A 22,430-nucleotide genomic window follows, 5' to 3' on the forward strand; every position below is an offset into this window, starting at 1 on the left:
TAATTCAAAGGCTCAGCAATTCAAGGGTTGAAATATTTTACTTTACTGCAAGTCCCATTCACACAAAACCAACTACACCTTCCTCACAAACAACTGACTGACAGGAATATTCAGGTAAAATCACACACGCATGTGCCAGTATGCCGCCACTCGTTGCCCTTAAAACATGCTTTTTGTCGCTGTGAATTTTTCGCTATTTTCTGGAAAATGTAACAGGATTTCACTTGCACTAACAGGTCACGTGACCAGGACTTTTCCCACACAAATCCTTATGACAGGGTATCTGATAGAGTTGATCAAACAATAGATGTACTCAAAAGGAGGCAAGCTTTTAAATATCTATATTATTTTCGATGGTGCCCCAAAACATACAGCAACTGAGGGAGGACTATGGCAAGTTTCAAGATAGCCACCAAATCATGGCCCTAAGAATCATATCACAGAAGTTTTGCTGCTAATTAATGGCTAAACCTTATCCTTTTAATGTTACATCAAAGTCTGAATATTTCCTGCCATGTCTTAGGTTATGCACAGAAGGGATGTACCCTAGTGTTAAACTACAGAATTGCCTTCCAGGGATTGGGTCACATAACCTGTTAGTGCAAGTGTTAGTTTCCTACTATTCACATAAAGAAACACAAATTAGAACAAGAAGACCATTTTTGGTAGTGGTAGTCAAATGACACCATCATGAAAATTTCCCGGCAGCCAATCAACCAAACTACTAACTTTCAAACTTTTGTGTTCAATGAACTATATTATAGACAAACACTGTCTATACCATTGCTTTTTCAAAGTGAACAAACTTCTTTCATCTCTTTCAATCTTCTTCCGTGGTAACACTTTCATCAACAATTACTGAAAAAACTCTCCCTGAAATACTCGTATGCATCACTTACATAAATACATATATCATAAATAAATTATATCCATTTAAAAAAGGTTGTCTGAGCAATAGTAATTACAAGGTAATTCCAACATCCAAGAATAGCTGAAATAACTTGTGTTGCTGCTTCTTATTATCATCAATGACAGTTGCAAATTTAAGTGTCAAGATATCATGACTATGTTGTTTGAAGATGAAGAAACCATTTTTTAAAATTATTTTCCATTTTGGAAATACCTATCACTTACTCTGACAGCCTTTTTCAATTAGGTGGCTACATAGTACTAGTTAATTTCACTAAAAATAAGTTTTTGCATTTTTCTTAAGGTCACAACACACAACAGCAAAAGTCTCGTCTTGATTATCCTTCGCAATCCAATATTATCAATAGCCTCTTTCAATTTGTAAGATAACTTGTGTATTTCTCTTGATACCAGATCCATTCTTTAAATTTTTTAAAAAATGTATCAAAATTAATCAAATCCATGGACTATATATCCATAATTTTTAGCCAAAATAGACCAAAATTCACATATTTCAAAATTGGGATAATTGATAAGGGAAGTGAAAAAACACCCAAAATCGATCAAAACCGTGAAAAACTTGCAACAGCCCAACAGCCCAACAGCCCAATAGCCCAACAGCCCAATAGCCCAACAGCCCAATAGCCCAACAGCCCAATAGCCCAATAGCCCAACAGCCCAATAGCCCAACAGCCCAACAGCCCAACAGCCCAATAAACCCAACAGCCCAATACCCAACAGCCCAATACCCAACAGCCCAATACCCAACAGCCCAATACCCAACAGCCCAATAGCCCAACAGGCAACAGCCCAACAGCCCAACCAGTACAATAGCCCAACAAACCCACTAGCCCAACAAACCCTACAGCCCAACAAACCCACTAGCCCAACAAACCCACTAGCCCAACAAACCCAACAGCCCAATAGCCCAACAACCCAACAGCCCAACAACACAACAGCCCAACAAACCCAACAGCCCAATAGCCCAACAGCCCAACAACACAATAGCCCAACAGCCCAATAGCCCAACAACTAACAATAATTTCGGTTTTGAAATATGCAATAATTACTGATCTTATCAAATTAATCCATTGTTTTCAGTCTGCATTATCCCAACGAATGCATAGAGGAAAATCAGACATATTTAGTTCATTCATTATTGGCTTTGTTTCTATGATAAACAAGCTAGAAAGAAAACAATTGGATTTTGATAAGAACAATAATAGATATTATACTAGATAATCACTTCAGCACGCAGCATTCGTAGGTATAATGCATTATACCTACAAATGCTGCGTGCCTCAGTAATTATCTATTAAATAATGTCTGTTGGGTTTGTTGGACTGTTTGAAATAGCCGTCAGGCCTGTCCCGTTATAAGGCGGACAACACTGAAGAGTTTAGATTTAGATATATTTAAATCCAATGGCGGTTTTCGTTTCGAGGTATTTGAATCCTCTTGCATTCCAGGGTGTTGAAGAATACCTTTGGACACCGCATTCCAATTCGTCTAGGCAATGTGCTTTACGAGTGAATATAGTTATGGTCTTGAGAACGATAGTTTTGCATGGACTCCGGGTGGCGCAGGGTTAACTATCGATTTGGGAGAAAATTATCATACAACAGCGCAGGTTGCAGAGCATCAGGAATGAGGTGGTTACAAGTTAAGAATGGAAAAGATGGCTTTAGCAAAAAAAAAAAAAAAAAAGGGAAGAGGAAAAGTGAAAATGTAAAAGAATCCTGGTGTGTATTAAACGCAGGAGGTGAGAGTATGGTGCAAAAATTAAAGATCACGTGACCTATGATAAAACGATAGATGCCCATGCGCACAAGCGAAAGCACCTTTTACTTCATAGTCACAGAACTGTGATCAGAGGTAACCTCATATACCTTATATTGATGTTTGCCTTGTTGGTTCGTTGGGTCCAAAGACAAACCCAACGCAGAACTCGAATCCCTAAATAGCGACTGGTATATCAAAAAATACCTAAAAACACCCAAAATCGAGAAAAACCATGGGCTATAGTCCATACTTTTTGGCCAAAATAGGCCAAAATTCACCCTTTTCCAAAAAAGTGAATTTTAAACAGAAGTCAAAAAATATCTAAAAACACTCAAAAGCAAGTAAAACCATGCTTTTTGGCCAAAATAGTCCCAAATAGGCCCTTTTCCAAAAAGAGTGAATTTTGAAGGGAAGTCAAAAAATACCTCAAAACACCCAAAATCAATCAAAACCATGGGCTATAGTCCATGCTTTTGGCCCAAAATGGGCCAAAGTTGACCATTTTCTAAATTGGGTTAATTTTTAAGGGTATTGGGGAAAAAACACCCAAAAGTGATCAAACTAGGGCAAAATTGACCCTTTTTCAACATGGGATAATTTTTGAGGAAAGTGGAAAAACACCCAAAATCAATCAAAACCAAGGGCTATAATAGTCCATGCTTTTTGCCTAAGATGTTCCAAAATTCAACCATTTCAAAATTGAGTTAATTTTTAAGGCAATTAAAAAAACACCCAAAATCGATCAAAACCATGGACTATAGTCCATCCCTTTTGGCCAAAATGTGACAAAATTGACCCTTTTCAAAATTGGGATAATTTTTGTGTAAAGTGAAAAAACACCCAAAATCGATCAAAACCATGGGCTATAGTCCATGCTTTTTGGCCAAAATAACCAAAAATGAGCCTTTTTCAAATTGGGATAATTTTTGTGTAAACTTAAAAAACACCCAAAATTGTTCAAAACCATGTGCTATAGCCCATCCCCTTTGGCCAAAATGGGACAAAATTGACCCTTTTCCAAATTGGGATAATTTATAAGGGAAATGAAAAAACACCCAAAATTGTTCAAAACCATGGACTATAGTCCATGCTTTTTGGCCAAAATGGGACAAAATTGACCCTTTTCAAAATTGGGATAATTTATAAGTTAAGTGAAAAAACACCCAAAATCAATCAAAACCATGGGCTATAGTCCATCCCTTTTGGCCAAAATGGGACAAAATTGACCCTTTTCCAAATTGGGATAATTTATAAGTTATGTGAAAAAACACCCAAAATCAATCAAAACCATGGGCTATAGTCCATGCTTTTTGGCCAAAATAACCAAAAATGAGCCTTTTTCAAATTGGGATAATTTTTGTGTAAAGTGAAAAAACACCCAAAATCGATCAAAACCATGGGCTATAGTCCATGCCTTTTGGCCAAAATAACCAAAAATGAGCCTTTTTCAAATTGGGATAATTTTTGTGTAAATTTAAAAAACACCCAAAATTGTTCAAAACCATGTGCTATAGCCCATCTCTTTTGGCCAAAATGGGACAAAATTGACACTATTCCAAATTGGGATAATTTTTGTGTAAAGTGAAAAAACACCCAAAATCGATCAAAACCATGGGCTATAGCCCATCTCTTTTGGCCAAAATGGGACAAAATTGACACTATTCCAAATTGGGATAATTTATAAGTTATGTGAAAAAACACCCAAAATCGATCAAAACCATGGGCTATAGTCCATGCTTTTTGGCCAAAATAACCAAAAATGAGCCTTTTTCAAATTGGGATAATTTTTGTGTAAACTTAAAAAACACCCAAAATTGTTCAAAACCATGTGCTATAGCCCATCCCCTTTGGCCAAAATGGGACAAAATTGACCCTTTTCCAAATTGGGATAATTTATAAGGGAAATGAAAAAACACCCAAAATTGTTCAAAACCATGGACTATAGTCCATGCTTTTTGGCCAAAATGGGACAAAATTGACCCTTTTCAAAATTGGGATAATTTATAAGTTAAGTGAAAAAACACCCAACATCAATCAAAACCATGGGCTATAGTCCATCCCTTTTGGCCAAAATGGGACAAAATTGACCCTTTTCCAAATTGGGATAATTTATAAGTTATGTGAAAAAACACCCAAAATCGATCAAAACCATGGGCTATAGTCCATGCTTTTTGGCCAAAATGGGCCACAAATGAGCCTTTTTCAAATTGGGATAATTTTTCTGTAAAGTGAAAAAACACCCAAAATCGATCAAAACCATGGGCTATAGTCCATGCTTTTTGGCCAAAATAACCAAAAATGAGCCTTTTTCAAATTGGGATAATTTTTGTGTAAAGTGAAAAAACACCCAAAATCGATCAAAACCATGGGCTATAGTCCATGCTTTTTGGCCAAATTAGGCCAAAATTGACCCTTTTCTAAATTGGGATAATTTTTAAACGAAGTGAAAAAACAACCAAAATTGTTTAAAACCATGGGCTATAGCCCATCCCTTTTGGCCAAAATAGGACAAAATTGACCCTTTTCAAAATTGGGATAATTTATAAGTTAAGTGAAAAAACACCCAAAATCAATCAAAACCATGGGCTATAGTCCATGCTTTTTGGCCAAAATAACCAAAAATGAGCCTTTTTCAAATTGGGATAATTTTTGAGTAAAGTGAAAAAACACCCAAAATTGTTCAAAACCATGGGCTATAGTCCATCCCTTTTGGCCAAAATGGGACAAAATTGACCCTTTTCCAAATTGGGATAATTTATAAGTTATGTGAAAAAACACCCAAAATCAATCAAAACCATGGGCTATAGTCCATGCTTTTTGGCCAAAATAACCAAAAATGAGCCTTTTTCAAATTGGGATAATTTTTGTGTAAAGTGAAAAAACACCCAAAATCGATCAAAACCATGGGCTATAGTCCATCCCTTTTGGCCAAAATAACCAAAAATGAGCCTTTTTCAAATTGGGATAATTTTTGTGTAAATTTAAAAAACACCCAAAATTGTTCAAAACCATGTGCTATAGCCCATCTCTTTTGGCCAAAATGGGACAAAATTGACACTTTTCCAAATTGGGATAATTTTTGTGTAAAGTGAAAAAACACCCAAAATCGATCAAAACCATGGGCTATAGTCCATTCTTTTTGGCCAAAATGGGCCAAAAATGATCCCTTTTTCAAATTGGGATAATTTTTGAGTAAAGTGAAAAAACACCCCAAATTGTTCAAAACCATGGGCTATAGCCCATCCCTTTTGGCCAAAATGGGACAAAATTGACCCTTTTCAAAATTGGGATAATTTATAAGTTATGTGAAAAAACACCCAAAATCAATCAAAACCATGGGCTATAGTCCATGCTTTTTGGCCAAAATGGGCCTAAAATGACCCTTTTTCAAATTGGGATAATTGATAAGAAAAGTGAAAAAACACCCAAAATCGATCAAAACCGTGGGCTATAGTCCATGCTTTTTGGCCAAATTAGGCCAAAATTGACCCTTTTCAAAATTGGGATAATTGATAAGAAAAGTGAAAAAACACCCAAAATCCATCAAAACCGTGGGCTATAGTCCATGCTTTTTGGCCAAAATGGGCCAAAATTGACCCTTTTCAAAATTGGGATAATTGATAAGAAAAGTGAAAAAACACCCAAAATCCATCAAAACCATGGGCTATAGTCCATGCTTTTTGGCCAAAATAACCAAAAATGAGCCTTTTTCAAATTGGGATAATTTTTGTGTAAAGTGAAAAAACACCCAAAATCGATCAAAACCATGGGCTATAGTCCATCCCTTTTGGCCAAAATAACCAAAAATGAGCCTTTTTCAAATTGGGATAATTTTTGAGTAAAGTGAAAAAACACCCAAAATTGTTCAAAACCATGGGCTATAGTCCATCCCTTTTGGCCAAAATGGGACAAAATTGACCCTTTTCCAAATTGGGATAATTTATAAGTTATGTGAAAAAACACCCAAAATCAATCAAAACCATGGGCTATAGTCCATGCTTTTTGGCCAAAATAACCAAAAATGAGCCTTTTTCAAATTGGGATAATTTTTGAGAAAAGTGAAAAAACACCCAAAATCAATCAAAACCATGGGCTATAGTCCATCCCTTTTGGCCAAAATGGGACAAAATTGACCCTTTTCCAAATTGGGATAATTTATAAGTTATGTGAAAAAACACCCAAAATCAATCAAAACCATGGGCTATAGTCCATTCTTTTTGGCCAAAATGGGCCAAAAATGATCCCTTTTTCAAATTGGGATAATTTTTGAGTAAAGTGAAAAAACACCCAAAATTGTTCAAAACCATGGGCTATAGCCCATCCCTTTTGGCCAAAATGGGACAAAATTGACCCTTTTCAAAATTGGGATAATTTATAAGGGAAATGAAAAAACACCCAAAATTGTTCAAAACCGTGGGCTATAGTCCATGCTTTTTGGCCAAAATGGGCCTAAGATTACCCTTTTTCAAATTCGGATAATTGATAAGAAAAGTGAAAAAACACCCAAAATCGATCAAAACCATGGGCTATAGTCCATGCTTTTTGGCCAAAATAACCAAAAATGAGCCTTTTTCAAATTGGGATAATGTTTGTGTAAAGTGAAAAAACACCCAAAATCGATCAAAACCATGGGCTATAGTCCATGCTTTTTGGCCAAAATAACCAAAAATGAGCCTTTTTCAAATTGGGATAATTTTTGTGTAAATTTAAAAAACACCCAAAATTGTTCAAAACCATGTGCTATAGCCCATCCCTTTTGGCCAAAATGGGACAAAATTGACCCTTTTCAAAATTGGGATAATTTATAAGGGAAATGAAAAAACACCCAAAATTGTTCAAAACCGTGGGCTATAGTCCATGCTTTTTGGCCAAAATGGGCCTAAGATTACACTTTTTCAAATTCGGATAATTGATAAGAAAAGTGAAAAAACACCCAAAATCGATCAAAACCATGGGCTATAGTCCATGCTTTTTGGCCAAAATAACCAAAAATGAGCCTTTTTCAAATTGGGATAATTTTTGAGTAAAGTGAAAAAACACCCAAAATTGTTCAAAACCATGGGCTATAGCCCATCCCCTTTGGCCAAAATGGGACAAAATTGACCCTTTTCCAAATTGGGATAATTTATAAGTTATGTGAAAAAACACCCAAAATCAATCAAAACCATGGGCTATAGTCCATGCTTTTTGGCCAAAATAACCAAAAATGAGCCTTTTTCAAATTGGGATAATTTTTGTGTAAAGTGAAAAAACACCCAAAATCGATCAAAACCATGGGCTATAGTCCATGCTTTTTGGCCAAAATAACCAAAAATGAGCCTTTTTCAAATTGGGATAATTTTTGTGTAAACTTAAAAAACACCCAAAATTGTTCAAAACCATGTGCTATAGCCCATCCCCTTTGGCCAAAATGGGACAAAATTGACCCTTTTCCAAATTGGGATAATTTATAAGGGAAATGAAAAAACACCCAAAATTGTTCAAAACCATGGACTATAGTCCATGCTTTTTGGCCAAAATGGGACAAAATTGACCCTTTTCAAAATTGGGATAATTTATAAGTTAAGTGAAAAAACACCCAAAATCAATCAAAACCATGGGCTATAGTCCATCCCTTTTGGCCAAAATGGGACAAAATTGACCCTTTTCCAAATTGGGATAATTTATAAGTTATGTGAAAAAACACCCAAAATCGATCAAAACCATGGGCTATAGTCCATGCTTTTTGGCCAAAATGGGCCACAAATGAGCCTTTTTCAAATTGGGATAATTTTTGTGTAAAGTGAAAAAACACCCAAAATCGATCAAAACCATGGGCTATAGTCCATGCTTTTTGGCCAAAATAAGCCAAAAATGAGGCTTTTTCAAATTGGGATAATATTTTTGAGTAAAGTGAAATAATACCCAAAATCGATCAAAACCATGGGCTATAGTCCATGCTTTTTGGCCAAAATGGGCCAAAAATGACCCTTTTTCAAATTGGGATAATTGATAAGAAAAGTGAAAAAACACCCAAAATCAATCAAAACCATGGGCTATAGTCCATGCTTTTTGGCCAAAATAACCAAGAATGAGCCTTTTTCAAATTGGGATAATTTTTGTGTAAAGTGAAAAAACACCCAAAATCGATCAAAACCATGGGCTTTAGTCCATCCCTTTTGGCCAAATTAGGCCAAAATTGACCCTTTTCCAAATTGGGATAATTTTTAAACGAAGTGAAAAAACACCCAAAATTGTTGAAAACCATGGGCTAAAGCCCATGCTTTTTGGATGAGGGTTGAGTTGTTTATATGGTATTACACATCATGCCAACCTCATTGATATTAAGACTATAATGTCCTGCTGTGTACTTGGGTTGAGGTCCATTTTGCTTGTGCACTCTCGTGTCTGCTTAGAGGAAAGCAAAAAGGAGAAAGAAAAAAAATAGTAAAGAATAAAAAAGAAAAATATAATAGTGTACAAGTTCACTTTCTCCAAGAATATCATCAAGAAAATGATTTTTTGCCATTTTCGTTACGGGAATCAGGAAAGTTAGTGTGCGCGTTCATATTTTTTCTGCTATCCGAAGAACTTGCGTTTGCAATTTCACGTGAAATTCCGCTGGACATCATGACAGAGCACTAAAAGCACTACACATAAGATATTGACCATAGTTTCTGTTGGGATTTTCGTTGCATTGACCCTCTTATTTACAGTAATTTGCGCTACCAGAGAGCAAGCGGAAGAAGTGAACAAATAAATATGTAATTTGCGAGCGCACTTGTGATTTTCCTTTGAGCCCTGTGATTTTTTTAGAGATCTTTAGATCTAATGACAAGTACAAGTACGAAATATGACGGTTGGTAGTTGCTGTACAACCATGACATCATTGACTTGACTGTGAAACTTGAGAAATGTTATGTTGTTCACATTGTATGAACTTACACTCAACATTGCGCATTAAACTAGCTCATTTTCTCTTGAATGAGTCTGTACTACTTTTGATTTTTGAGGTGACAGACTATCGAAGGGAGCGAGACAAAAATGGACTACATTGACAAAATTGGACTTCATTACATTGACCAAAAGTGCGCAAAGTCATTGCTTTACCACTCAAAATACACAGTCACCACAAAGTGAGTCCGTAAGTTGAATTTTAGTGCAGTCACCTAGTAAATGTTTTCCAATACACGGTGCTATATCTAGTCTTACCTGTGATGCATTTGTTGCCGCATTTATTTTCATTGCTTGTTCTAAACCAGTCGGGTTACAGGTCTAGTTCAATCCAACATGAATACGAATAAATAACATACGCTGGGAGCTGTAGAACACAAGATAAATCAAGCTTAGGAGCACGAGACGAAGCCAAATGTTTTTCTTGCTTTTCGATTGCACTACTCACAATACAGAAACATATGCAGTCGTTCCTCTTATGAATTCTTGAACGATTTTTTCTCTATCCTCTAGTATAAACACGGTAGCCAGCCAATCAGCGCGCGCGGCAAATCGATTTCTTATGACGTTATTTTTAATTAATAGGCTAATGACGTCATAATAACATATCGGTGATAGATGTCTTTTTAAAAAACAGCGCGCGCGCAGTCAAACTGAGTACACGATGCCTCCAAAACAAGGTGAGAAATAAATAGGCGTTTTCCTTTTTTCCTTAATTTCTCGTAAAGAAAACTTGACATTTCATAGATACTATGAAATATCCTCTAGAATGATCAAAGACAGGGCACGACTATTTAACTGATAGATCAAATTAAAATTTAGCGAGGTAGGTTATGCGGAGGGAGAAAAAGTGAAGAATTCAGAGAAAACCTCTTGAAAAAGTCAAGGCAGGTGCCTAACGAACTCTTTTCACATGTGATGCCGAGTCCACGAATCAAACCCGAGACCCCAGACGTGAGAGACGAGTGCACTTCTGCTCTACCAGCCTTGATAACATCTCGGTTACATTCTGAATGAAAAATTGGATCGGTTCACAGTGAATGCGGATCGCTTTTTAACGTGTATGAAAAATGTTTCTATTTCGGTTTACGGTTTTTTTTTGGATTACTTTTCGTTTTTATTTGAGAACCTCAACGAGTATTTCGAATCTTATCAAAGCTCTTTAAAAATTTCGTAAAGCAAAAGAGAAATGTAACTAACCAGACAGTGGTGTGAACTTCAATGACTCCACTCTGGCCTTTGTCTTCTTTACATTGTTACTTCCGACATTAGCAAAGTGCATGCGTCATCCGTGTATCCACTAACAGCACACAACACGGCATTTTATTGGCTGGTGGGAGCGCGGGACTACAATTTTTTTTTTCGTTGTAGGCTCATCGTTGTTAAGAAGGCGCAAGCATGCCCTACCCAGGCCTCTGCATGGCGAGTCTTTCTACCTCGACGTACCTAAAAAGAGCAGGAGCGACAAGTTAGAGGAAGCTATTGTACAACTGGGAGGGGTATGTATGAGGAGTATGGGATTATGTACTTAGTGTGTTCAACCCTAGGGAGCCCGAGTAACTGTACTTTACCCTAAGACTTAACCCTGATAGTTGATCAATCGCATGACTTCGACTGGGGTCCGAGTGAATGTAATACCCCATCCCACTCCGTCATTCCCCACTTCCCGAACATTATGCTGTCAGTAATATATACATGGAATCCAATGTTTATAAGCAAAGTGTGTTACCTTTAGACTATGGCTCGCTTTCTCAGTAAACACGTGACATATGTCGTCACAGATAGACCTGACATTCGCAGAACATCACCACGATTCCATCCGGTAAGTTATCCATAAAGAATAACGTTAATGTTGGTTAAGTCTGGTAGTTTGCTGTTGAGAGGGCCTTTGAAAAAGGCAGTAAACAGTAATCATCAAAATAAATTTAATCTTAATTCCATATTAAATAAACTGGTTTTCTGGTAAGTAATCCAGCACCGCTCGAAAGCTGGATTTTCATTGCTCCCTAAGTACAGTACCGCTTTTGTAAGGTTAGGTTTAGCGGTACGGGCTGGCTCTTTCTGGTTGCAACAAGGAAAGTCAAGTAACAATAGAACCCTTGCATGTGACGTCAAAGCAGCTTCATCTGGGGGACAAAACAGTTCCGGTCTCCTTAGAATTGGAACCTATTGTTTTGTCCCCCAGATTGAGCTGCATTCCAAAGCGATGCAAGGGGTCTATAGATTCCTTTACCTCGGGCGTAAAGGCGCGATGAAACGGAGCAATTTTCTATGCAACTTGTCTTGCAACGGCATTGCGACACAAGTTGCATGGAGCATTGCAGCGTGTAACCTACAGCGAAATTTGAAATATGTTGCGAGACAAGTTGCAGCAATTGTTTGCGTCTACGTTGCACCATGTAAACAAAATGCTGCAAGACAAGTTGCAGAGAAAATTGCTCCACGTAATCGCGCCTTAATATTTCCCATTTTAGAACACGTGTCATTCTCTATAGTATATCATTTCTTTGCTTAACGGTTGCGCAAGAGAAGATGCATGAATATGGATAAGACTCAAACAGATCTAATTTTTAAGAGAAAGATGACACGTGTTCTGAACTGGGAGAACTGACACCCAAGTTTTAGGTTTATTACTACCACTCTTCGTTAACAGTCTGATGATAACATAGGAAAACAACCATTCGAGTTTGCGAGTCAATAATCGCGCGGTCTCTTTTTTTTTTGGTAAAAAAAGTTTCAGACAAATTCACAGTTGTTAAAAGACAACTTTGACTATAATTTCGATTATACGATAAAATTCTAAGAAAATCAGTCCTACATTACATACTCACTTTGGAATTAAAACCAATCTAGTGCTATTCTTATTCTGTCAATCACGGTGTAGTCACGTGGTCAAACAATGCTTCAAAATGCCAAGCCACTTCCATCGAGCATAAGTTCCAGTGACGTGACGAGGAATGCAAAGACCTGGAAAATCCCCGTCAAAACCTTTGATGAATTCAAAGAATGGCTCAAAGAACGTAAAGTCGCAGACCAAAAATCCCGAACACCCAAGAGAAACACGAAAATACGTCGGCTGAGAGGAGCATTCATCAAGGTTGAAGACCGCTCAAGGTTAGTGGGATTCCTAAATATTGATGGTCCTCAACTATTCCCAAGAGAATTAAATAACAAAAGACACGGCGGCCATGTTGAAGGATATAACAAAAGAGTTCATTGACAATTCTTTTGTTACGTTCCTCCAACATGGCCGCCGTAAAAACCATCAATAGGCGGCGCGCATCTCTTTCTAAGACAAAAAACCTTTTTTTAAACATGGCGAAGCACCCCAAGATTTCATGTATAGAAAACCAGAAACACTCCAAGTCAAAAAATTTTTTTGCTCAAGAGTTCGTAATAAAAGACATAAACAATGTTGTCTTGCTTGGAATTTATAAACTATGCTATTGAAAACTGCTGTAGTGAACATGAGTGTTGATACTACATGTCCCATACTTGAATGTTTTATTCTAAACTCGTACGCATAGCGTAAGGTAAAGACTACAAATAGATAAAGAACTTAGTAAATATAATATAACAAGTAGGAAAAACTACGAAACATTAAACTGCAAAAACGATAAGAAGTAAGGGAAACGAATAACTTACGTTTGTGTATGAAGGGACGAACTGCGAGCACCAACTAAGTATTAGCATAGAGGGCGTATATAAAGCATACAAAAACTCCTAAGGGACTAGGCTAACAATGACGAAAATACTTAGACTGAAACGAGTGAAACAAAAGCTATAGAACACTTATATAAAAAGATCTAGGATATAGAAAACTACACCAAAAACTCGTTATCGGCTATTCAGATCTAATAATGAGGACAATAGAAAGATGGAAAGAAGCAAAGCCAAAGTAGAAGAGCTTTTGACGCAATGATTTTTTTGTGCAAGCTATTCAAATGCGATTTATTGTTTCTAGAAGCCAATTAAATGCAACGATTTTTTCTGGAAGCCATTTAAATGTGACCAGTTCTGATGCCGAATTTATTTATTTATTTACTTGTTTCATTAATTCTGGATCACTATCTTTAATTACGCTAAATCCTGGGCAATAATAATTTTTTAGAAACATTCAAAACGGTCAAGAATGAGAATTCTTTCCAACAGTACAGTAATTTACAATAATTTTGATAAATAGTAACCAAAGCCGTTTAATAGAAGAATGTTTCGGCTGGCTGTCCTACAGTCATCGTCAGTAATTTGCAATTACAATCTTATCAATCCTTTATATCACTGACCGCGATGGCTGTAGGACAGCCAAAACATATCTCAATCAAAACTTGGGTCATTAATTATCCAAATGAGAATTAAAAAATAAAACAAACAAATAAAAAATGAATATTAAAAAAAACTTAAGTTTGAAAAAGGATGAAAATTAAAATCCTTTCCTAACTCTTATTGCTAAATTCCTCAAGTTCTGCAATCTCGTACCCAGAGCCTGCGTTTCTTCTGGCCTGCGGCGAAGAACGAGGGCTCTGGCATAATCCATTTTTTGAGACCAGGATTTCTTGGACTTCCGGTATAAGAGCGCATACGTTAAAAGACTTGCCAAAAATAAAAAAAATTTATTCCCAATTTCTAATTCTTATTTTGATCGAAAGTAAACACAGAACTCTGTTTGAAAGCAGGTTTGAAAGCATGATTTTCATTCATTATATTTCACTTCCGGAAAACTGCGCATGCGCCAAAAAATGGATTATGCCAGAGCCCTCGTTCTTCGCCGCAGACCGAAAGAAACGCAGGCTCTGGGTACAAAGATTGCAAGTTCTGACGAAATTAATGATCACGCATTTGAAGGAAATACCGACCACTGGTCAAAGAAATGAAATCATGGCCACGCCCTAACCTGGATGCAAAACCAGGCAACGGACCGTTCGATGACATCAAAAGAGCCCGAAGATCTTCAACACCTTTATCACCAAGAAGAAAGAGACTGTTTAGAAAGGCTACACTCAAGAAAGGTATGATACGAGTAATAGATAATATAACTATTATTGAAATTATTATTTTTTGTCAAAAACAAGCGCCAAAAAAAAAAAACGTTTTGTAGTAAGTGAATTCCATGTCATCTATTCGATCTTTGTGTCAAACGTTTTGTTTCAATATTCTTTTCTTCGTGAAGAAGTTGAGGGTTTTGCTCTCCGGATGTTCAAAACTAGTACGGTTCCATAACATAATTTTTAAGGTTTAATAACTTTTAGCAGGCACACGCTTGTGGACTCAAATCGAACGTTCCATAGTTGTACTAGGCAGTCTTTTGTCCCCAGACCCCTATCATTCTTACTGCGCATGCTCGACGACATACCAGAATAATGAGAATAATAATAATTTTATTCTTAAGATCGCATTACGTGACATCTCAATGCTCTTACAATATATGTGTAAAATATCGAATTTTCACACGCTGAGAGCCTGACATAACCCCAACTCGCAAAAAAGCTGAAAAATAATACAAATATTGGAGAGCAGTTCCATGTAAGGAGCCAGAGATCACCCCAACTTGCAAGTCTACAGAAATGGACGTTTTGTCGAGCATGCGCAGCCACAATGAACGGGCTCTGGGATCGAGAGTGTAGCGCCATGAATTTTGATGTGCGTTATATAAGTTCCATTATTATTTATTATTATGGCAATCACCTTACATTTTTGGTCAATTATCAAACGAACGACAGGTTATTGTGAGCTGTGTGACACGGAATACGATATTGGAACAAAACAGCATCTTGAAGGCAACAAGCACAGGTCGGAGGCAAACGTGCCGGACAAATATTCCGACGTGGACAAGTTGATTAATTCTGGAATAACTCTGAAGCAGTTTATAGAAAGAGTAAACAAAAGACACAAAATAAAGACGGCACGGTTAGTGAAGAATAATAGTCCAAAAAAGTGGCATTGAGAATTTAATGAAAGATGAAAGAAAGGAAAGGAAACGAAGTGGAGAAGGTACGGATGAGAAAATGAAAAGAAGAATGGATATGGCATAGATGGTGGTTGGGTTGTTGAAATATCTAGATGGATGGCTGGATGGATAAGTGGGATGGATAAATAGCATGGATAAGTGTGATGGATGGGTGGGATGGATGGATGAAGAGATGGATGGAGGGAGGGATGGAGGGATAAGATGGATGGATGGATGGATGGATGGATATGGCATGGATGGTGGTTGGGTTGTTGAATATAGATGGATGGCTGGATGGATAAGTAGGATTGATAGGTGGGATGGATAGATGAATGGGTGGGATAAAATGGATTGATGGAATGGATGGATGGATTGATGGAATGGATAGATGGATGCATGGATATGATGGATGGGATGAATGAATCGGATCGGAATCGGAATGGACGGATGGATGGATGAATAGATGGAGCGGATGGATGAATAGATGGAGTGGATGGATGAGTGGGTGGGATAGATGGATGGGATGAAATGGATTGCTTATGTGGATGGATAGAATGGGTGGATGGATGAATGAAGTAATGGGATTAAATGTGAATGGATGGATGATATAGGATGCATGCACTGGCGTGGAATAAGATACCATTAATAAGAGATACCGAATAAAGAATCTTCTTTTCCATAGGGAAACACCTACAAAACAGCCAGAGCGAACAACCGTACCCCAGACTGTCATAATAAGACGCAGCGCAAGGCTTGCTGCTTCACTCGAGGGATCCGCCTACTTCACGTTACCAGCCACCGTTACGTACACATTACCGCACGAACATTGAGACAGTTAACATAATATTTTATCGAGGAAATAAAAAAATCAATGAAACATCTTAGTTCCAACTAAAACCACGCCGACAGCGATGAATATTCATACTGCAACTTAAAGTTTGTGTAATCGAGTCTGAACGTGATTTCCGCGGATCAATAAACCAGAGTTATCAATAAAAGGAAAACACATCAAGAAAATAGAATTGATTTAATTTATAGTTTTCGATGTAGCAGCAGTAAGGGGGACTCGCGGTCACCCCCCGGAATTATGTGGGTATTACCCGCGCTCACGTACGTCGGTCGGCCGCGGGTATTACCCGTAAGGCCGTTCTGGGTATTGCCCGCGTAATTCCATTTGAAAAGCTCTCTACGGGTTTTATCGGTGCCCCGCAGTACTAAGTTAAGATATTTGTTCTATATACGATGCACGAATGTAAAGGATTCCGTAGTGTCACAAACAAAGGTTAAAATATTTCCTAGATATAGATGGACGCCATCACAAGCATTCGAAACAAAACTGTGCGCAAACTACGGACTCAAGTCTTAGATAGGTTGGATGCTGACTTCGCCTTCACGACATTCGCAGAAGGAGACAGAGAAGAAATCATGGACGAAGAAAGAGCAGAAAAGATAATAGATTTAATGCCCGAAGGTAACTACCGTTTGGAGTTGACGTTTATTTATAAGAGCATATTTTTTCCCTTTTTTCGGCAACCATTTTCGGCTACCTTTTCTACTTTCACACAGGCTTTGCTGGTAGACACATTTCTACGCAAAGTAGTATTTTTGGAACCACTGCTGCGCTGGGAACAACCCCAGGAATGTCCGTAGTAGGTAGAGCGAATTTGCCTCCCGATTTGCAAGGGCTATAGGAAGATACTATCTACGCCGCGGTAGCTGTGCCAAAGTGGCTACGTAGCCCGGTATGCGAATGTCTCGCAGCGTTTTTTGTGCTCTGTAGAGACCTTCCAAAATCTCCAGGAGTATTTGTGTTGTTCTTTGTTTTCCTAGCATGTAGCTAGCTATGCCTAGAGCTACATAGAGATACATGTCTATATGCTATGGACCCATAGTGTTTGTCCATGGAATACCCATGTCCAAACTATATTTCTAGATATATATGGCAACACCCAAAATACTATCCGAGGAAGAAATCGCAGGATTGTTGGAAGATAGACGGAACGGCGTAGGGCTGCAGAAGGTAGCCAAGAAGTACGGCATAGGAATACCAAAGATACGCAGGATAGAGCGAGAGAACGGCGTAGCAATTCCCGAGAAGCCACCAACTACAGACCTGCAGAAACATTTCCTAGAACTACAGGATCCTTTGCTATAGTGTTGGACGACTTGCAAAAAGCCAGAGAAGAACTGCGGGACGCAAAGGAGGAACTACTCGCCAAAATGGACCAGGAAGAAGATTCGTTCGAAAAGATAGACGCGGAAGAAATAGAGGGCGAAGTGGAGAAAGTATTCACAAAAATAGACTGGCAAATAGCTAGCAATGTGCTATTTGCAGTCGTAGGCATAGCTGCCTTCGTTTGGGCGCGAAGCAGGCCACCCAAAGTAGTCTACTATGCGCGCCCAGAAACGCCCAAACCGAAGTCTAGGATTCCGGAGATGGAGTAGAGACGTGCACCAGTCGGTCTTTCTTCTTTGCCTTGGTAGACTTTTCTCTACCAATATTGCAGTACAAGGGCGGCTGCTGCGTCCAATCTATTTCCTGCTCGTCCAGAAAGTGCCCCCAAACCGGTGTAGTAGCATGTTCTACCGTGCAGCCCTCCAAAACGCACTCGGGGCATTTCTCCGAGAGAAACAGAATTGTTCTTTCTTTTTTTCTGTAGGTGGTTTCGGCGTACTTCCAGCATTGGTACTCTCCTTCCTGCATGTGCAGCGCTTGCGTGCATTCTTTGTTGGGTGGCGCCGGCACTTCTAGTAGTTTTCCTGGATTTCTGGGCATCGAATGGTCTATTTTCCTAGCCAACTCGTAGTACGTGTCCAAACCGGGTCCTTCGGGTACGAAGACAGTTGCTATGTTGTTCTTCCACTCTAGCAATATTTCTTCCCCGGGTATGGCTATGCGCATGTTTTCGTTTGTTTCGAACTTCCCTGCCATGCATGCGTCCAGTATTGCTTCCGTGGCCCACGCAATGCAGGTTTCTTTGCCTTTTCGCAATGCTACTCGGTGTCCTCTTGCCGGCCAAACAGTATCTACGTTTTTGGGCACTGCGTAGCCTAGTATTTTGTACTCCCCTGCGGGTATTTCTTGCATTCGATGTACTTTGGTTCTGCGAGGCACGGAATCCTCTAGGAATTGCTCGCAAACATCCTGGCCAAAGAAGAATCTACGCAAATTGTCTGTTCTCCTGGAAATCCTATCCAATGTTTTCCTGTATTTCTCCAATTCTACCTCTATTTTCTTCCTGTATTCTTCTTTTTGCCGGAGTATGGAGTTTCTTTGCTCCAAGAGTTCTGCGTGGTATCTTTTCGTAGCTTCTACCCACTCGTCTCCCTCCAAATCGTCCCGTATGTCTTCCAATCTTTGCTGTCGTTTTCTCTTGGATAGGGTGGATATTCTGCGGTCCGTAGGAACTTCTAGTATTCCAAATAGACTTTTCTCTACTCCTATCTTTTGTGCCTTCTTCGTGCGCCAAACCCACTCTACGTGCTCCGTGGTTGGGAGAAACTCTGCGATAGTAGGAGGATCTTCGTGTACTCTGGTGGGTTTGTTAGACTCCGCCAATACGGTAGGAGAGTCCTTCGTGTAGCACCGCAGCGGTAGGATTTCCACCGGGTCCAATCCTCGTACATCTATGCGGAATATGGGGCGTTTGCGCAAACCAAACTCTGCTATGGTCCAAAGTACGCATTGTTCCCATCTTTCGTTGCCTCGTACTCGTATGCCGGCTATTCTTCCCGTTGTCGCGTGGCAGTACCAAGCTAGGTAGATTTCCTTTGTCTCTTCGCAGCAAATGCACAAACACCTATCCAAGTGTTCTGCGAGCGCCAACCACATATTTTTGGGTGGTTGCACGACAAATATGTCTCCTAGAGGTTCTATAGTCTCCGCAATAGCATTGGTGTGTTCTTTGGAGAAATCCCTACCATAGATGGATATTTCCACTCTGCTGCATCCTCTTTTTTGCACGTCTGGATGCAGGAATGTCCAAGTGCTCGTTTGGACAATCCACATACTCTGCCAACTTTGCACCTACTGGATTTTGCACTTCGCCGGCTTCGAAGTTGGATACTATTTTGTCGTATATTTTCGTGCGTTTGCCGTCTTCCATCCAAGTACAAACATGGCTGCCTACTTGGTGCGTGTTGTCCAAAATAGTACCTCTGCGTCCACCCAGTTCTCCTTGCATTTCGTAGCCCATCTGCAACAATCTGCGCACCAAAGCTTTTCTATCCAAAGTACCGGAGAAATCCTGTGTAGTCCACGGAATAGATACCGTACCCATGGGAATCCAGCAAAGTAGCAAAGTGGGGTATCTTTTCCTCTACGGTTTCTATGGACAATTCCGAGGTGTCTACTTTGGCTACAAATACCGCTGCGGGTTCTCCATGCAAGCTATACCACTTGCCTACCAAGTTGGAAACGCTATCTACTATCTTTCCTTGCCTGCAGCTGTGTACTATTTGGACGTGTAGAAAGGTACCAAATGCTTCCTGGGCCGCAGTGGATACCTTGGAGACTAGTGTCTTCGCATTCCTGCATATCCTACCATACATGTCGTTCTCTGCGACAAATCCATAGACAAACACATCGTCTACAAACGGTGGTAGCCCGGACAGCGGCTGCAAACTCGTAGTACCTTCGTTCCCACGCAAATAGTCGCACTTGGATATGTCGGGTAGTAGATTCCCGTCGTACGCGTTGTCCAGCAGCAAATGTGCCAGCACTCTATTCTTCGCACGTATGCCTATATGCCATATGCGTATGCCTATGTATACCTATGTTAGTGCGTCCGCTGTCAAATCTTGTGTGCTTGATCCAATTCCAGCTTCCATCATGAAGGAGTGTACTGATTTGTTGTATCCTGTAATCACCCGTATTGTTAACCTATCTTTGGAACTTTCTATACTCCCTACATCATTGAAAGAAGCAGTTGTTTCACCTTTACTTAAGAAGTCCTCTTTGGACCATGAAGAGCTGCTCAACTATAGACCTATATCGAATCTTCCGTTTGTTTCGAAGTGTTGCGAGAAAGTGGCGTCTTCACAACTAACTGCCTATTTAAATGACAATAGCTTAACTGAACCTTTTCAATCTGCATATAAGGAACGCCACGGCACTGAATCTGCCCTTATTAGAGTACAGAATGACATCCTTCGTGCCATTGATGATGACAAATGTGTTGTCCTGCTGCTTCTAGACCTGTCTTCAGCATTTGACACTGTAGTTCATCGCATCCTGCTTTCAAGACTCTCTTCTCGTTTTGGAGTACGTGGTAAAGTTCTTGCTTGGTTTCGTTCCTACCTTGCTGATCGCAAACAAGTCATTTGTGTTGAAAACCAACGATCGGACGTTTTCAACTTGGAGTACGGTGTGCCACAAGGATCCGTTTTGGGCCCAGTCCTTTTTACTTTGTACACTTCACCATCAGGCGATATAATGCGGCATCATGGTGTTTCATTTCACCTCTACGCGGATGACACGCAGATTTACTACGCATTCAACTGCTCCATTGGAGGTGACATGGATTCTTGCAGATACCGGGTTGAAGCATGTATACGTGATATTGATTGCTGGATGCTGTCCAACAACTTGAAGCTTAACAACGAGAAGACAGAGTTTCTTCTACTGCATGCGCAGCATCGTCCATCGCCACCACTGGACACTATTTCTGCTGCTAACGAACTCATTAAAGTTTCTGAACATGCAAGGAACATTGGTGTAGTTTTCGATAGGACTCTAAGTTTAGCTAAACAAGTTACTGCAGTTTGCCAGTCTGCTTTTTACCATATTAGGAACATAGCACGCGTTAGAAGGTATTTAAGCTATGACACCACAAAAATCCTAGTTCATGCATTTGTGACTTCGAAGATAGATCATTGTAATTCTTTATTGTTTGGCTTACCCAAACACCTTGTGCAACGCTTACAATATGCTCTTAATGCTGCCGCTAGGCTTATTGGTCTTTCACGCAAATCAGATCATATTACACCAGTATTGATGGAGCTGCATTGGCTCCCAGTTGAACAGCGTATTAAGTATAAGATCCTTCTTTTTGTCTTTAAGGCAGTGAATGGTATTGCGCCAACTTATCTTAGTGATTTAGTGTGTCCTTACGTTCCATCTCGCACATTGCGTTCATCTGCCAAGGGATTGCTCAGGGTGTTATGGAATACTCTTCCCCAAGATATTAGATTATGTTCAAGTTTGGATAGCTTTAAGAAAAAGCTAAAAACATTTTTATATAAAGAGGCTTATGGTTAGTTTTTTAAGATCAGTTATTCATTTTATATATATTTATAATTACTAGATTATTATATTTTTATAGAATGTAGTCATTAAGATAGTTTAGTAGTTAGATTTTTGATTATTTGATATTTCAGTAATTATTTATATTTGTTATATTGTTTGTAAAGCGCTTTGAACATAGGTAAAAGCGCTATAGAAATAAAGTTATTATTATTATTATTATTATGCCCATCTCTTGCAATGTTGCCGAAATACTCTTTTGCTCTTCCATGTATATATAGAGTGTGACCAAGTGGATGTTGAACGGCAAAGATGATGAAACTCATTGCAGGTCTTTTCCAAGATAGGTCGCAGGAAAATAAGTGAAACTAAAACTAAAACTTGGACTAAACAAAAACACAACTAAACAGCACAAAATCTGGAGCAGAACTGATTTATTTTTCAAATTACGAATACTGTTGCGTGTTTGCATTCCAAATATGGCTAGTACAAACGTAACGCAACAAACTCGAATAAATCTTCAACCAGTATGTTATCAACCAGTTTTCAACTTGGTTACAAGAGGGTAGAAGGTTTTTGGCTACTACTATGTAGTACGAATCGTTCCTCCTTGCTACG

At 38.9% G+C, this 22,430-nt stretch overlaps 2 protein-coding genes and 1 long non-coding RNA gene across 4 annotated transcripts in view; 2 read left to right on the forward strand and 1 right to left on the reverse strand.

Annotated features, from left to right (window-relative positions):
* Positions 1–9,806, forward strand: part of LOC116308995 (cilia- and flagella-associated protein 99) — a 36,839-nt gene extending 27,033 nt beyond the window's left edge. Inside the window, exon 27 of one of the 2 annotated variants that reach the window (XM_089028184.1) lies at positions 9,684–9,806. In XM_089028184.1, coding sequence (XP_088884310.1) covers positions 9,684–9,687 — 4 coding nt within the window. In that variant the 3' untranslated portion in view covers positions 9,688–9,806. Of the gene's footprint in view, positions 1–1,213; positions 1,352–9,683 lie in introns of those variants that run through there. The other variant, XM_089028183.1, reaches the window with a different exon arrangement.
* Positions 20–10,857, reverse strand: LOC116308996 (uncharacterized). The gene is made up of 4 exons (XR_016119436.1): positions 10,825–10,857; positions 9,883–9,991; positions 9,005–9,078; positions 20–1,330 (listed from the first exon to the last, which is right to left on the reverse strand). It is a non-coding gene; the product is annotated as an uncharacterized LOC116308996 (long non-coding RNA).
* A 144-nt stretch (positions 10,858–11,001) lies between these two features.
* On the forward strand, positions 11,002–16,580 carry LOC116290339 (protein DBF4 homolog B). The gene is made up of 6 exons (XM_031697384.2): positions 11,002–11,123; positions 11,360–11,446; positions 12,509–12,738; positions 14,467–14,630; positions 15,342–15,528; positions 16,251–16,580. The coding sequence occupies exons 2-6, from the start codon at positions 11,363–11,365 to the stop codon at positions 16,396–16,398; spliced, it is 813 nt and encodes a 270-aa protein (XP_031553244.2). The 5' UTR covers positions 11,002–11,123; positions 11,360–11,362; the 3' UTR covers positions 16,399–16,580.
* Positions 16,581–22,430: the final 5,850 nt, after the last annotated feature.

Source organism: Actinia tenebrosa, unplaced genomic scaffold, assembly GCF_029948245.1.
Source record: "Actinia tenebrosa isolate PJP-AT-01 unplaced genomic scaffold, QUT_ActTen_1.0 PGA_scaffold12__29_contigs__length_12842862, whole genome shotgun sequence".
Classification (NCBI taxonomy): Eukaryota; Metazoa; Cnidaria; class Anthozoa; order Actiniaria; family Actiniidae; genus Actinia; species Actinia tenebrosa.